Source organism: Mustela nivalis, assembly GCF_964662115.1.
Source record: "Mustela nivalis genome assembly, chromosome: 7".
NCBI classification, from domain to species: domain Eukaryota; kingdom Metazoa; phylum Chordata; class Mammalia; order Carnivora; family Mustelidae; genus Mustela; species Mustela nivalis.
The window spans coordinates 24,422,016-24,437,331 of NC_139026.1; the positions used below are offsets into that span (position 1 = coordinate 24,422,016).

At 41.4% G+C, this 15,316-nt stretch overlaps 1 protein-coding gene across 4 annotated transcripts in view; it reads left to right on the forward strand.

The window, feature by feature from the left end:
- The window catches only part of LOC309868981 (uncharacterized protein C3orf20 homolog), a 132,675-nt gene that overhangs the window by 102,378 nt on the left and 14,981 nt on the right, over positions 1 to 15,316 (forward strand). For all 4 annotated transcript variants that reach the window (XM_082739286.1, XM_082739283.1, XM_082739284.1 and 1 more), the window contains exon 13: positions 954 to 1,070. In XM_082739286.1, the coding sequence (XP_082595412.1) occupies positions 954 to 1,070 (117 nt within the window). The remainder of the gene's footprint in view (positions 1 to 953; positions 1,071 to 15,316) is intronic.

Below are 15,316 nucleotides of genomic sequence, written 5' to 3' on the forward strand. Positions count from 1 at the left end.
CTGATAGGTAGAGTGGCATCTTTAATCCACATAAGAATGTTCAAAGAGGGATGCCTGAATGGCTCAGTCACTAGAGCATGGATCTCTTGATCTAGGGTCATGAGTTTAAGCCCCACATGGGGCATAGATCTTACTTAACACACACACACACACACACACACAAAGAGAGAGAGAGAGAGAAAGATGAAAAATTCAGATTGGGCATGTTGAGTTGGAGGTACTAGAGTGTCATCAAAATGGACACATCAGGAAGTAGGCAATTCAACTGACAAGTCTGATACTCAGAGGAGAGTACTAGCTTTGGAAAACATTTGGTGCACAGAAATAGTAGCAAAAATTATGGATTACCCAAGGGGTATGTGAAGAGAGAGTGAAGAGCAGGAATCTATTTTAGATATTCAGATTTTATTTTATTTTTTAAAAAGATTTTGTGTATCTGACAGGCAGAGATTACAAGCAGGCAGAGAGGCAGGCAGAGAGAAGAGGGGGGAAGCAGACTCCTGCGGGCTCGATCCCAGGACCCTGGGATCATGACCCAAGCCTAAGGCAGAGGCTCCAACCCACTGCGCCACCCAGGTGCCCCAGATATTTAGATTTTAGATCTTTAGAGTTCAAGTAAAGGAAAAATTGTGCTTGACCAAGACTGGGATGGAAGACACAGAGAAATAGAAAGAAAACAGAAGGGTGGGACCACAGAGGCCCAGGAGAGAGTTTGAGAAGGAGGACTGTAGTAATTTCAAATCCCTCAAAGAGTTCAAGAAATAGAAGAAACATGAAAATGTCCACTGGCTTTGGCAATACAGAGGTCTTTGATGAGTTTAGGAAGAAGGCATTCCTAATGGAGTGATAGGAATAGAGTCTAGAATTGTTGGCTCAAAGACGCAAATACTGCTGAATGGAACAAAGGATTTGTTACCTGGGATTTAATGGCTTTACAACTTTTTTTTTTTTAGAGTTGTTCAGATCCATTTCGATTGCTCAAATATGACATCACCTCTGCATGTAAATTTACTGGGGGCAGTTGTCCACTTCTGGTTCAAAGGCACAATGTCATTCCAGGAATATTTTTGGTACGTGCTTTGAGATATATGACTGTTTTAACCAACCTACTATGTTGTTATACGTCAATGATGTTGTGTATGATGCTTGTGTGATTTAGAGATTATTCATAAGAAAGAAAGGAGGGGGCGCCTGGGTGGCTCAGTGGGTTAAAGCCTCTGCCTTCGGCTCAGGTCATGATCCCCAAATCGAGGATCGAGCCCCAAATCGGGCTCTCTGCTCAGCAGGGAGCTTGCTTCCTCCTCTCTCTCTCTCTCTCTCTCTCTCTGCCTGGTCTGCCTCTCTGCATACTTGTGATCTCCATCAAATTAAAAAAAAAAAAAAAGGGAAAGAAAGGAGAGAGTGAAAAAATAGATAAGCTCAAATCACAGCCTTCTGGGCTTTCGCCCTGACTATAGGTCTTCTTAGAAGTGCAGGTGGTTATTCTTCTAAATGTTGGATTATCATTGCAATTGCTCTAATGAGGTTAAACATTGAATACTCTCTTAACACTGAGGTGATCAAATCCTCTACCTCATGAGTTGATATGTGATTATAAATGCTAAACTTTAATTCTTGCCTACAAGAAGCTTATAACCTAATGGAGGAGATAGGGTACATAATATCCATATCTTAAGGCTGAACAGAGTGACTGCTTTGACTGAGACAGCCCAGTATGGTAGAAAAAGCAGAAACTTGGAAAATCAACAAACCTGAGTCCAGACCTTGGTTCTACTATTTGCCTTTTCTGTCCTGGGGCAAATTACTAAGCCTCTCTGAGCCTGTTTCCTCCCTTACAAAAAGAGAAAATGATAACCAACTCATAAAATTGTAAAAATTCAATGAGATAACGTGTATGAAGTGCTCATTTCAATTCCTGGTATATCGTGAGTACTTATTAAATGATAATTCCCTTCCACCAGTTTTTCAGTTCAACAAATGTGTATGGAATGCCTGTCCTGTGCCAAGCACAATATTGGTTCTGAGGATACAAATTTTTTAAAAAGCCTCAGTCCCTTCTGTCAACTCCTAGGTCAAGGGCAGGGCGGTGCAGACTGTGGCTTCCTGAGAGTCATGAGATGTGAGCTGAACCTTGAAGGGGTTTTCATACAGAGAGGTAAAAAGGAGAGGGAATTTCCAAAAAGAATCAGTGTTACTAGAAAAGGTAAAAAGGAAAGGCTGAGAACACAAGAAATCTGGAGAGAGAGAGAAAGAGTGAGCGAGCATGCATGTGGCAGGGGGGGCGGAGGGGAGCAGAGGGAGAGAGATTTTCAAGCAGGCTCTATGCCAGGCATGGAGCCTGATGCAGGGCTTGGTCTCACAACTCTGAGATCAAGACCTAAGCCAAAATCAAGAGTCCAGCGCTTAACTGACTTCACCACTCAGGTTTGCCTGAAGACCCAGTTTTTAGTCCTGCACCTTCTGCTATAACCAGTGGTATATATTTGGGTTGAGCTCATCTGGAGGTGGAAGAGACTAGATTAGATCAGTGGCTCTCACCGCTGGCTCCTGCCTTAGCTGCATGAGCCTTGGTACAGTCAAATCAGAATTCCTGGGGCGGAGACTCAGCATCAGCTTTTTCCATCAACTTTATTATGATACATTCTACATACAATACAAAGCACTCACTTTACTGTACAGTTTCAGAAACTTTTTGACAAATGTGCATACTCTGCCTCCACAATCAAGACAGAAAACATTGCCACCACCCCAGAAAGTTTCCTTCCACCTTCATCCCCAGACAATTGCTGATCTGCTTTCTGTCGCTATAGATTAGGTTTGCCTTTTCTAGAATTCATCTAAAAGGATTCATATAATAAGCATTCTTTCATTGGGCTATTGGGCATGTCAGTGTTCCTTAAAAGGTTCCTTGGAGGGACCCCTGGGAGTCTCAGTCTGTCAGGTGTCCAACTCTTGGTTTTGGCTCAGGTGGTGATCTCAGAGTCATGAGCTTAAGCCCTGCATTGGGATCCACACTTAGTGGAAAGTCTGTCAAAGTTTCTCTCTGCCCCTCTCGACCCTCGCTCACTCATGCCTTCTCTTTCTCTCTCTCAATTAAACTAAATAATTTTTTAAAATATACATGCATACATACATACATACATACATACATACTTCCCCAGATGATTTTAATGAAGAACAAAGGACTGGATGCTCTCTCAGGGTCTTTCTAGCTAAAAAAAAAATCACGGTTTCATCTGCATGCCTGAGGTACTTTATAAGAATTGCATTTTAGGAGTAGTAAGAGTGACTGCCGTCATTGTAATAATTATGACAATGCCAACCCTAATGTTCATAGAGCTTTTACAATACGTCCAGGCCCTGTGCTGTTGTTCATCTGTATTTTCCTACCTAAATCCCCACAGCAGGGATTAACCGCCAGGGCAGTAGGTGCCAGTATTATCCCTGATAACAGAGATGGAAACTAAAGCTTAAGGAAACTAAGTGACCTGTCCAAGGCAAGGAGCTAGCTAGCGAGTGGTGCAGTTAGGATTCAAACCCAGATTTCCCTCCAATAAACAGATTGCTTTTAATCAAGATGCTAGAAAAGGTCCTACCAGGTGAAGTTTCAGCTTCCAGGACTGTAGAAGTGTAAAGTGATACCAGATGAATGCTTTCAGTTTGTTGATGCATTCCAGCCAGAGAGAAGAAACTAATTTAAAGGTACATTTAGCAAGAAAGGCTTGAGGCAAAGAACCTCTCACCTTAATATGAAAAGTAAGCCAGTTGGCTGAGGGTGTCAAATGGCAGATAAGACTAAAGAGACTTGGGGCACCTGGGCAGCACAAGTTAGTTAAGTGTCCAACTCTTTATTTCAGCTCAGGTTGTGGTCTTGGGATCGTGAGATGGATTCCTTCCTTGGGTTCCATGCTCAGTGGGGAGTCTGCTTGAGACTCTCTCTCCCTGTCCTTGTCCCTTTACCCCGGCCCCTGCCAATTCTCTCTCTCTCAAATATATAATAATAATACAGACTAAAGATACTTGGGGGAATGAGATGGGTCAGAGGCTGCATCCATGCGTATCTTTTGACATATATACAAAATAGAGATAGCAAGAATTGTTCATCTACTGACATCATTCTAGTAAAGTGAATAACCTCAGATCACCCAAAAAAAAAAAAAAATCTTTAGTTTTCAAAATACACATCCACTGTCTCTTTGAACAATGAACAATAAGTCTTATTCTGTGGTAGGGAAATCTTCCCACATACTTGGCAGGTAATCATATACCTCCCTCCTTCTGCAAGCCTGGTTGATCCTGTGTCTTGGCAGACTTGCTTGGTTGGTTATAGTCTATGCTTCCTATAAATTTCCTAGTGGTTTAAAAAAAAAATAAACTTAGGCATAATGAAAATATATGTCCTCCTTATATTTGCACTCATCCCAAATCAAAGTCTTGTCAGCTGAGATCCTCCCAGCTCCCTGTAAGAGAATACATGAACACTTAAAACAAACAGGTTCCTATTTAAATGCTGGCTTGCCAAGCCAAGCCAAGATCAAGGCTCAGGCTCAGCCTGGCTAATGTCTGTCCACTGGGTGACAGTGTTGATCTGTCTGATACAAATGTGCTTTGTCTCTGGGCCAGAAAACTCTGGGAAAGATTGCAACCAGATGGCTTTCTGAGGGCCTTGGGGAATGGCTCTGTCTTTCTTCTTCAAGTATGGCAGAATCCTTGTTTTTCTTTATTTTTCAAGGGAAAATGTGAGATGTAGAATTGTTCCAGTTACCATGTTGGGCTGGGTTTCTGTGCAAAGTGGTACAGAGAGCGGATCTGATTGTCCATAATAAGTAAACCTGTATTTTCTTCATAATGTAAGAAGGCAAAAAGCTGCAAAAAGCATTGTGAAAACTCAGCTGAAAATGCACTCCAGCTGTTCACCTAGATGCCATGGGACGGATCGATTCTTTACCCAAGGTGTTCACTCTTACACGAATGGGCTGGTGTCTGTGAAGAGTGTTTCCCAGGGCTCTGACGAGGGGCAAGGTTGTCTGTGGAGTACTGTTTCCAATTTGCTGGGGCACGGTTTGTGCATTGTTCCACCTGTTCCAACGTGATCCCTGTCTTCAGGAGGAGAGAGAAATAGTTAAGTTAGAGCAAATACTGTAAGTCAAGTAAGACTTGACGTGATCCGTAGAAATGATGGAGTTAATGTAAGAGAGCAGAGGGGATGATGGAACCATCCATATTCCCACTTTAAAAGGAGAAGGCCAGAGAGTGAGTTGAGTGTTTGCTTCAAGATGCTAAGAGGGCTGGTTTGGGCAACGGTTCTCTTCCACTTCTCCCTAAGATGGAAAGGACAATGATTTAAAATAATGGGACTCTTAAGTGAGCAGTACAGCAATGTTAATATCATACTCTGCTTCCAAACTTTTAAAATCAGTTTGAAAGATTAGAATAGAATTACCAGTTTGAGGAATTATACCACAGAAACTTTTTAGCACCTAAAAGGGTTTTTTTTTCCCCTCCTTTGCTTTACATGATATTGTTTGGTTTAATCTATTTGTGCTGATAAGTTAGCACATTTATATTTTATTTCATTTAACAAAACTTTGGGGAGATATATATATATAAATGTTTGCAAAATCAGTGTTTGTACAGTCAATTTATGATAAGAGTAAATATATATATATGCATATATATATATATATATACACACACACAAAAATACAGTAAGACTGCAGTAGTAATTTGTTAGGGAGTTCTGTTGGAATTCTGAGACCTTCAAGTCTGGGTTAGAAATCCAAACAGGTTGCCCGGCTGTGTGAAGATGGGGCTCTCATTCTAGGGCTCACACAGACATTGAGCAACACAGGACAAAGGTGAGCTGTGAGTGACCCCCGTCTCTGCTCTTTGGACATTTCAAGGCCTCTCTGGGCCTCATCGACCACACCCAGGCAGCATGGGCCTATTTCAGGCAAACTGTCGCCACAAATATTATGATATTCCCTTTGGTGCTAGTATTTTCTACCCAGCAGGGGTCTACCATTTCATCCTCAGAATGAAAGGATTTAGGAGAGGTGGCTAACAGCAGAGGAAGATGAGCACTTTCTGAGACTCACCAGAACAGAATGGATTCTCTCAGGGAGCAAAGCCAATGGGCAGCATGTCCCAACGTGTCTGCCTGCTTCCCCAGCGAGGCTCAACAAAAGCAAACAGAGAATTGGGTAGAGGCGTGTACACCCATAGAAGCTCTAGAACATGCTCTCTGTTGATCTCTGCAGACACGAGCACAAGATGCGTTCTTCCTCCTATTTCTTTATCTTCTTCATTCTCTAGTGAAGGTCTTTGGAGGCTTATGTGGCCAGCCACTCTGTGAGATGCCTGCACCACAGATAATTTGAGAAGAGTGTCCTCATGGTAAAATCTGATTTTTTTAAATTAAAAAAAAAAAAGCATAAAGGAGAAGATAAAAATCATCCATGCTTCCTGCTACCCAGAAATAAACACTGTTAATTGTTCACTGTCTATCTTCCCAATGTCTACACATACACACACACAACCCAAACTAGTGTCTTGAGGCACATATAACAATATATTATATGCATTTCCCTAAATCATCAAGTATCATTTCTATATTCTTTTATAGCAGCATCATTTATGTAGGCTAAATAATATTTCAGTATAAGGCTGGACCATGATTTATTATTTACTATCTCTTTTGTTGCTGGGCACCAAATTATTTTAAAGAAGAACATTTTAAAAAATAGAGCAGTCTCCCAACAACATAGATAGAACTAGAGAGTATAATGCTAAACAAGATAAATCAGTCAGAGAGAAAAATACCATATGATTTCACTCATGGAATCCCACTCATGTGGAACTTAAGAAACAACACAAATGAGCAAAGGGGACATAAAAGAGAACAAAATAAGAAACAGACTCTAACCTAGAGAGAACAAGCTGGTGGTTAGCAGAGGGGAGGAGAATGGGTGAAATAGGTGATGGGGATTAAAGAGCATACTTACCGGGGCTCAGTGGGTTAAAGCCTCTGCTTTCGGCTCAGGTCATGATCTCAGGGTCCTGGGATCGAGCCCTACATTGGGCTCTCTGCTCAGCGGGGAGCCTGCTTCTCTTCCTCTCTCTCTGCCTGCCTTTCTGCCTACTTGTGATCGCTGTCTGTCCCTTAAATAAATAAAATCTTTTAAAAAAATACTATAAAAAAGAGAGCATACTTACCATGATTAAAATAAAATAAAATGAAATAACTAGAGCTGTCTAATGTGGGAATGCAGAGCTTTGCAAAGCAATGAGCTCTTCTTTTCAGAGGCTAGAGTATAAGTTTTGGAGGGATATCTCAGAAGGAATTGCTACCTTGAGTGGATGCCTTCTTTCTATTTTCTAGCCTCATTTTTCTTGGCAATTATTTTTCTGCCCAGGTTTCACCCTCCTCCTCTGTGCTTCAGTCCCATTTTAGTCTTGATTCTGACTGTCTCTTTCCTCCTCCTTAGTACCAAATTCAGAAATCACTGACTGCATATCTGTCCCTACCGTAGGCTTTGGAGCCAAAGAGGAGAGTCCCTTTTCTGGCCAAAATGACCAGGTACGCTCTAGGCCCAATAAGCTTTTCTGTTTAATACTCGAATAGCTTGGCATCACATCATAAAATTATACCAAGCCTGTAATGTTCTTTAAAAATGGTATACTATTTTTTAAAAATGAGATACTATTTAAGATGGGCATGAAAAAGAGTTGACAGAAGACATTTTAAGTGTGTCTAAAATAAGAAAAAACCTTCCAAGGAGATGCCCTCTATGTACAGTAGCATCAGTATGTGTACATAAAGAGTGAAATTCTGTCATTAGTTATAAAGTCTAGCAACATTGTATCAGTTCCTTGAGATCTTCAATTCTGCTTTGATCTCATTTGGGGTAGGAGTCTACTCTTCTGATTTTTGTTGCATCCTTTACAGTGGTTACAAAATCAGTGTTTGTACAGTCAATTTACAATAAGAGAGTAAATTTAACATTTAGAACCCAAAAATCTAAAGGGTATCCCTGTTTCCAAAAGCCAATAGGCAGTTTTCATTCTCTACTTGGGAGCCCATTGTGTAATCTGTGTAAGTAAGATGAAGCCAGTGATTTAACTTCAGACAAAAAAAATTTGTTGGATGTATTTCAGCAACTCTTATTACCAAAGGGAATAAGCCACATTGTCCTAGGAATGATGTGTTTATAGAAAATTATAAACACAATTCTAAATGCCTCTAATGAAACAGTGAGTGGCAGAACTTCAAACTGAACCAGCTGATGGACCCGTGACTGCTTTGTGACATGCTGATGTGTCCTTTCCTCAGCTTCTCCCAAGCTGGTTGTGACTGCTTCCTTGCACCCCCGCCACAGTGCTCTCTGTTTAGGGTAGAACATCTAGGTTTTAGAAAAAAGACCTTTGAATTGGAGTCTTTGCTGGATATTAAATTTCTTTAGTGAGCCCCTTCCTTCCCAATAGCATGTGGTTTTCTCCTTTGACATTGGATTGGGCTCAGATTTAGTACAAATGACTCATGGCAACTCTTATTAAATAATGTTTTCATTTATGAAGCATTCTGTATATCTCATTTGGCTCAATTCTTATAACAATTCTGTGAAGCTGGCATGCCACAGGACATTTTCTCTCTTCCTGACCAGGGAAGTGAAGCTTGAGTGGCAGAGGGGCTTATCTAGTATTACACAGCTCATCAATCCTGGGGTTGGGCTAGTAACTCTCAATCCAATACTCTGTCTACTATACCAAAAGAATAAAGAGAGAAAGTGTAAATTGACGCAGCTGCTGTGGGAAACAGTACTGTGGTTTCTCAGAAAATTAAACAAAATTATCGTATGATAATTTGATAATTAACCAAAATAATTGGAAGCAATGATTTTATCATATGATAATTTGATAATTAACCAAAATAACTGTAAGCAAGGACTTCAACAAATAATTGTTTTAGGGGAGCATTATACACAATGGCCCAAAGATGGAAAATTCCAAACATCCATTGACAGATGAAAAGATAAACCAAATGTGGTATAGACATAGAGTGAAATGTTCAGCCTTAAAAAAGAATGATCTGTTCCCTAGGATAATACGTGCTGTATGATATGTGCTGTTTGATGATTCTGATATAGACCATAACATCGATGCACCTTGAAGACATTATGCCAAGTGAAATAAGTCAGAAACAAAAAGACAGATACTCAATGATTCCACTTGTATGAGGTCCCTAGACTAGTCAAATACAGAGAGACAGAAAGAACCATGGTTCCTGGGGCTTGGCAGAGAGGAGAAAGGGGAGTCATTGCTTAATGGGTACAGAGTTTGTTTGGGATAATGGAACGTTCAAGAGATGGTTGCACAAAGATGTGAATGTCCTTAATAGCACTGAACTGTATGCTTAAAAAGAGCTAACACAGTAAATTTTGTTACATTCTCCCACAATAAAGAGAAGAAAGGAGAGGTAGTGTGTAGGAAAAATAGCAAACCTTTGATTATACCCTTTGTTCTGCCCCTGACTTGTTAAGTGACCACAGGTAATTTACCTCTCTAGTCCTCCATTTCTTTTTTTTTTTAATTTTTATTTATTTATTTGACAGAGAGAGATCACAAGTAAGCAGAGAGGCAGGCAGAGAGAGAGAGAGGAGGAAGCAGGCTCCCTGCTGAGCAGAGAGCCTGATGCAGGACTTGATCCCAGGACCCTGAGATCATGACCTGAGCCGAAGGCAGCAGCTTAACCCACTGAGCTACCCAGGCGCCCCTCTAGTCCTCCATTTCTTAATCTCGGTATTGGGGGATGGAATTAGATAATCTCCAGGCATCCTCCTAATTCCAACAATCATCAGAAAACTGGGTTTTCCACATAAAGTATTATATCATCTGCAAAGAGTGAGAGTTTGACTTCTTTGCTGATTCAGATGCCTTTTATTTCTTTTTGTTGTCTGATTGCTGAGGCTGGGACTTCTAGTACTATGTTGAATAGCAGTGGCGATAGTAGACATCCCTGCTGTGTTGCTGACCTTAGGGGAAAAGCTCTCAGTTTTTCCCCATTGAGAATGATATTTGCCGTGGGTTTTTCATAGATGGCTTTGATGATATTGAAGTATGTACGCTCTATGCCTACACTGTGAAGAGTTTTGATCAAGAGAGGATGTTGTACTTTGTCAAGTGCTTTTTCAGCATTTACTGAGAGTATCATATGGTTCTTGTTATTTCTTTTATTAATGTATTGTATCACATTAATTGATTTGCAGATGTTGAACCAAACTTGCAGCCTAGGAATAACTCCCACTTGGTTGTGGTGAATAATCCTTTTAAGGTACTGTTGCATCCTACTGGTTAGTATTTTAGTGAGAATTTATGCATCTGTGTTCATCAAGGATATTGGTCTGTAATTCTCCCTTTTGATGGGATCTTTGTCTGGTTTTGCGATCCAGGTAATGCTGGCCTCATAAAATGAGTTTGGAAGTTTTCCTTCCATTTCTATTTTTTGGAACAGTTTCAGGAGAACAGGTATTAATTTTTCTTTAACTGTTTGGTAGAATTCCCCTGGGAAGCTGTCTGGCCCTGGGCTCTTGTTTGTTGGGAGATTTTTGATGACTGCTTCAATTTCCTTACTGGTTATGGATCTGTTCAGGTTTTCTATTTCTTTCTGGTTCAGTTTTGGTAGTTTATATGTCTAATTTCTTCCAGATTGTCAAATTTGCTGGCATATAGTTGCCCTTAATATGTTCTTATAATTGTTTGTATTTCTTTGGTGTTGGTTGTGATATCTCCTCTTTCATTCATGATTTTATTAGTTTGGGTCCTTTCTCTCTCTCTCTCTCTTTTTTTTAATAGTCTGGCCAGGGCTTTCAATCTTATTAATTCTTCCAAAGAACCGGTTCCAAGTTTCATTGATTTGTTCTACTGTTGTTTTGGTTTCTATTTCATTGATTTCTGCCCTGATCTATATTATTTCTCTTCTCCTGCTGGGTTTCAGCTTTCTTTGCTGTTCTTTCTCCAGCTCCTTTAGGTGTAGGGTTAGCTTGTGTATTTGAGACCTTACTTGTTTCTTGAGAAAGGCCATACATTTTCCCCTCAGGACCACCTTTGATGCATCCCAAAGATTTCAAACAGTTGTGTTTTCATTTTCATTTGTTTCCATGATTTTTATTTATTTTTTTTAAAGATTTTTTTTAATTTACTTATTTGACAGGCAGAGATCACAAGTAGGCAGAGAAGCAGGCAGAGAGAGAGGAGGAAGCAGGCTCCCTGCTGAGCAGAGAGCCCGATCCGGGGCTCAGTCCCAGGAACCTGAGATCATGACCTTAGCCGAAGGCAGAGACTAATCCACTGAGCCACCCAGGTGCCTTTAAGATAAAATTTTATGTCATATTACTTCAATAAAAGAAGAATGAAAGTGACAATATTAGAGCACCCCAAGCAGTGATAGAACAAATAGGGGCCAACAGGCTGGGAGCTGTGATCTGTCAGGTGAGGCTCAGGTGGGAGAAACAGATGGGGATCACTTGAGGATCTGTGCTGCCACTTGGTCAGAGTAACTGTGGTGCCGAATCTTATCACTCAAACCTGGGATGTACTGTCATTCGGAGTGTCTGTCTCATCAAATACTCTGGTTTGTTGTTGAACAGTTGGGGCTTGCATCCATAATAATGTGGAGCTGTTGTTGAATTAAATGACATAGGGCTCAGAATTTGTCTCCTTACCAGTGGGGAAGGATGAACTGCAAACAGGAAAACCAGCTCTTTTCTGGATCATGAAGGAGTCAAATCACAGAGCATTCCTGGTTAAGGCCACCTCTGGGAATGCTGGCATCCCTCAATGTCTGCCACGAGTCCCCTGCAGACTCCCAACATTCTTTTCCACAGACTCAGTGACTATCTCTGTATGCTAGTGACACCCCCATCTCCAGCCATATTCCCAGTTTCTCACCTGAGCCTTGGACCCATATACCCATATGCCTCCTGGACCGCCCCACTTAGAGGTGTTTTAGGGAGTTCAGAGTCAACATATCCAAGATGAAATCCACCTAGATCATAAAGGGTAAGGTGGAGAATGCATGAGGACAGTTGTAAAAGATGAGACTAGGCCAGATCATGCTAGGTCTCATGAGTTATGATGGGAAAGATAATAAATGGAGGAAGGGGAGGGAGAGAAAGGGGAAGGAGGCAGGGAGGAAGGAGAAGAAGAGGAGAGAAAGGAGGATAAGGAGGATAGGAGGGTGAGGAGGACGGGAAGGAGGAGAAGAAAGTAGAGGCAAGGAGGAGGGATACAGAGAGCAGGAGAAGCATGAACTTGATCCTAAGAGGAATGAGGAACACTGAAGTATTATAAAGAGGGAGGACCATGAGTGTATATCCATGCTTTAGAAAGATCACTATCAGTTGAATCTAGATAGTGAATTGGAGGGAGACGAAACTGTGGGCTGGGAGAACTTTGAGGGAGCTTTTGCTAGAGAGGAAGGAGGCAGTGGATCCAGAGTGGGGACTCTGCTTGGGCCCGAATGTTGGAGGGGAATGGTGTGCCTCAGTGGCCATCAAAGTGATACCAGTGAGGTTGCCTATAATCCTAGGAAAAGTCTAGGGAAGAGAACCACTGTGTCCTGGTCACCTACCTGCTGTCCACCTAAAGAGTCTCTTTTTATATCAAACCTCCTTCGTTCCTTCCTTATGCAAAATATTGAGTGCCTACTATGTGCCAAACACTATAAAGTAAGTGAGGGAAAAGAGTGATGACAAGACAGAGGAACAGGATCAAGGGATGCTCTTGCATGCCCCAGCATGCTGCTTAAAACGTTCTGGGTTTTGTTTTAGTTAGGGAGACTGTTTCCTGTAAGAACTCACTCAATCAGTCCCTCCATCCCTCCCTCCCTTCCTTCCTTCCTTCCCTACCTTTCCTCTTCCTTCCCTCCCCTCTCCACTCCCCTGCCCCCCAACAAATCACCAGAGTACAAAGTTGTTATAAACCCTCATAAGATCTTAAAGGATCCCGGTGTGTCCCTACATATGGCAAATGTATTTTTGCTGAGATGTATTTTTGCATTTGATGAAGTCCTGATTAAGTGTTTTAAAAAGACCTCTTGGATGAACCATGAAGACACGCTAAATGAAAGAAGCCAGACACAAGTGACCACATCTTGTATGTTTCATGTGTGCGAAATGTCCAGAATAGGCAGATCCTTGAGATAGAAAGTAGATTAGCTATTTCCAGAAGTAGATGGAGAGGAAATGAGGAGTGACTTCTTGTGGGCATGGGCTTTCTTTGAGGGGGCTGAGTATGTTCTGGAATTAGATGGTGGGTTGTACCACCTTGTAAATATACTAAAAACCACTGAATTGTACAATTTAAAATGGAGATATAATGTTCATATAGCCTTTTTTTTTTTTAAAGACCTCTTCTCCATGCTACCCTCGAAAAAAATACCAAGAAGGATAGAATGTAGTGAGAGACCAAGGCTAAGGGTCATAAAAATTATTCCTGCTGTAGAAATGACTTGGGTTTCATGTGGAGCTATACTAAGAGTACACAAACTGGAGAAGTCTTGGATTCAGCCAGCTCACATTCCTGTGTAAATTATTCTGCACCAACTCTCAAAGTCTTCCTTCCTTCCTGAATGTCTGAATGTACCTTCTAATCATAAATACAGTGAATAGCAGAAGGTAGTGATCAGTGAAAGAAACTGATGATTTTCTAGTTTTATCCCCTGCTGTATTTTATGGACATGAAGGCATTTATTTTGTTTCTTAATTAAGTATCTTTGGTCGCAAGCAACAGAAACCAATTCTGGCTAATATAAGGGATAAGGGGGGTGGTTTTGGAAGGATTTAGAGTAAGCCACAGAATCAAAGACAGACTTTATTAGATCCTTTCCTAAGACCACAGCCGTCGCCTTAGCCAGGGCAGCCAACAGTCCTCAGCGGCTGTCTCGGCCACCGCCACCAGATGGCATCAGCTCTCAGTGGCATCCACCACAGTCTGTCCTCCCCACGCAGTCCGGGAGAGATCAGGTCTAATTGGCCTAACTTCAATCACATGCCCAATCATATGCAAAATACGCTCAGAGATCATGTGTGTAGCCACGAGCTTTAGTTTTGGGAATGTCTTCGTGTGTGCATATCCAGATTCCAAAGTGTGATATGAACAGAGAAGCATAGCTATTGTGAGTTCAATGATTTTGAACATTGCTTTATGTATCATGTTTCCAGTTGGGAAAGCCATGTGACCCTTCCATCGGTGCTCTTACTGGGTAAAGTACTGAGAATGAAATTGCTCTTTATGCTTCTAAGTAAATTACATGGCCACCACGTTCCCCTGCCCCGTAACATAGAGACTGGTAAGGACAATTGAGGAGATGAGGCTTAGCACAGGGAGAGGGGGATGCAAACAGCTTCAATCTTAATACTTACCCCAGGAGGAGCTCTAGAAGGTGGGCCGCGGAGATGTAACTACTTACAGCTCTTATGGGCTCCTATTTCTCCTCTAAGGGAAACAAACAAACAAACAAACTATAAGGTTTAAGAAAAGAATTAACCTGAAGAAAACCAACTAATTATGCAATTATAAATAACTGAAATTTTCATTCTGTTTTCTTTACAAATCTAGCGCCTCCTTAAGACATGGCTTTGAAATCTTTGAAGTTAACTTTAAGTGTGTGAAAACAAAGAAAAATATCTAGAAACAGCTGGTTTAGGTGTGTCTGGTTTGACTCTGAGGAATTAGAATGCAGGTTCTTTTGGCTAGGAGGCTTCTCCTATCACACTGCATGCATGGGACACCTGCCTGGCCCGCTTGGTGAAATTGGGGACCTCTTAATTTTTTTTTTTTAGATTGATTGATTTATTTGAGGGGGGGGGAACAGTGGAGCGAGAGTCTTAAGCAGACTCCCTGCTGAACATGGAGCTCATGATCTCACAAACCTGAGATCATGAACTGAGCCCAAACCAGGAGTCAGACACTTAATGGACTATACCACCCAGGTGCTCCTGGAGTAGGCAACTCTTGATCTCTGGGTTGAGTTCAAGCCTCACGTTGGAGGTAGAGTTTACTTTTTTTTTTTTTTAAGATTTTATTTAATTTGTCAGAGAGTGTACATAAGCAGGGGGAGAAGCAGCCAGAGGGAGAGGCAGGCTCCCCACTGAGCATGGATGCCCTTGTGGGACTCAATCCCAGGACTCTGGAATCATGACCTGAGCTGAAAGCAGACACTTAACCGACTGAGCCACCCAGGCGCCCCTACAATTTACCATTTTATAAAAGTTGCATGCAGAAATTCTCCTATGACTATATAGCAAGTCAGAAGAGC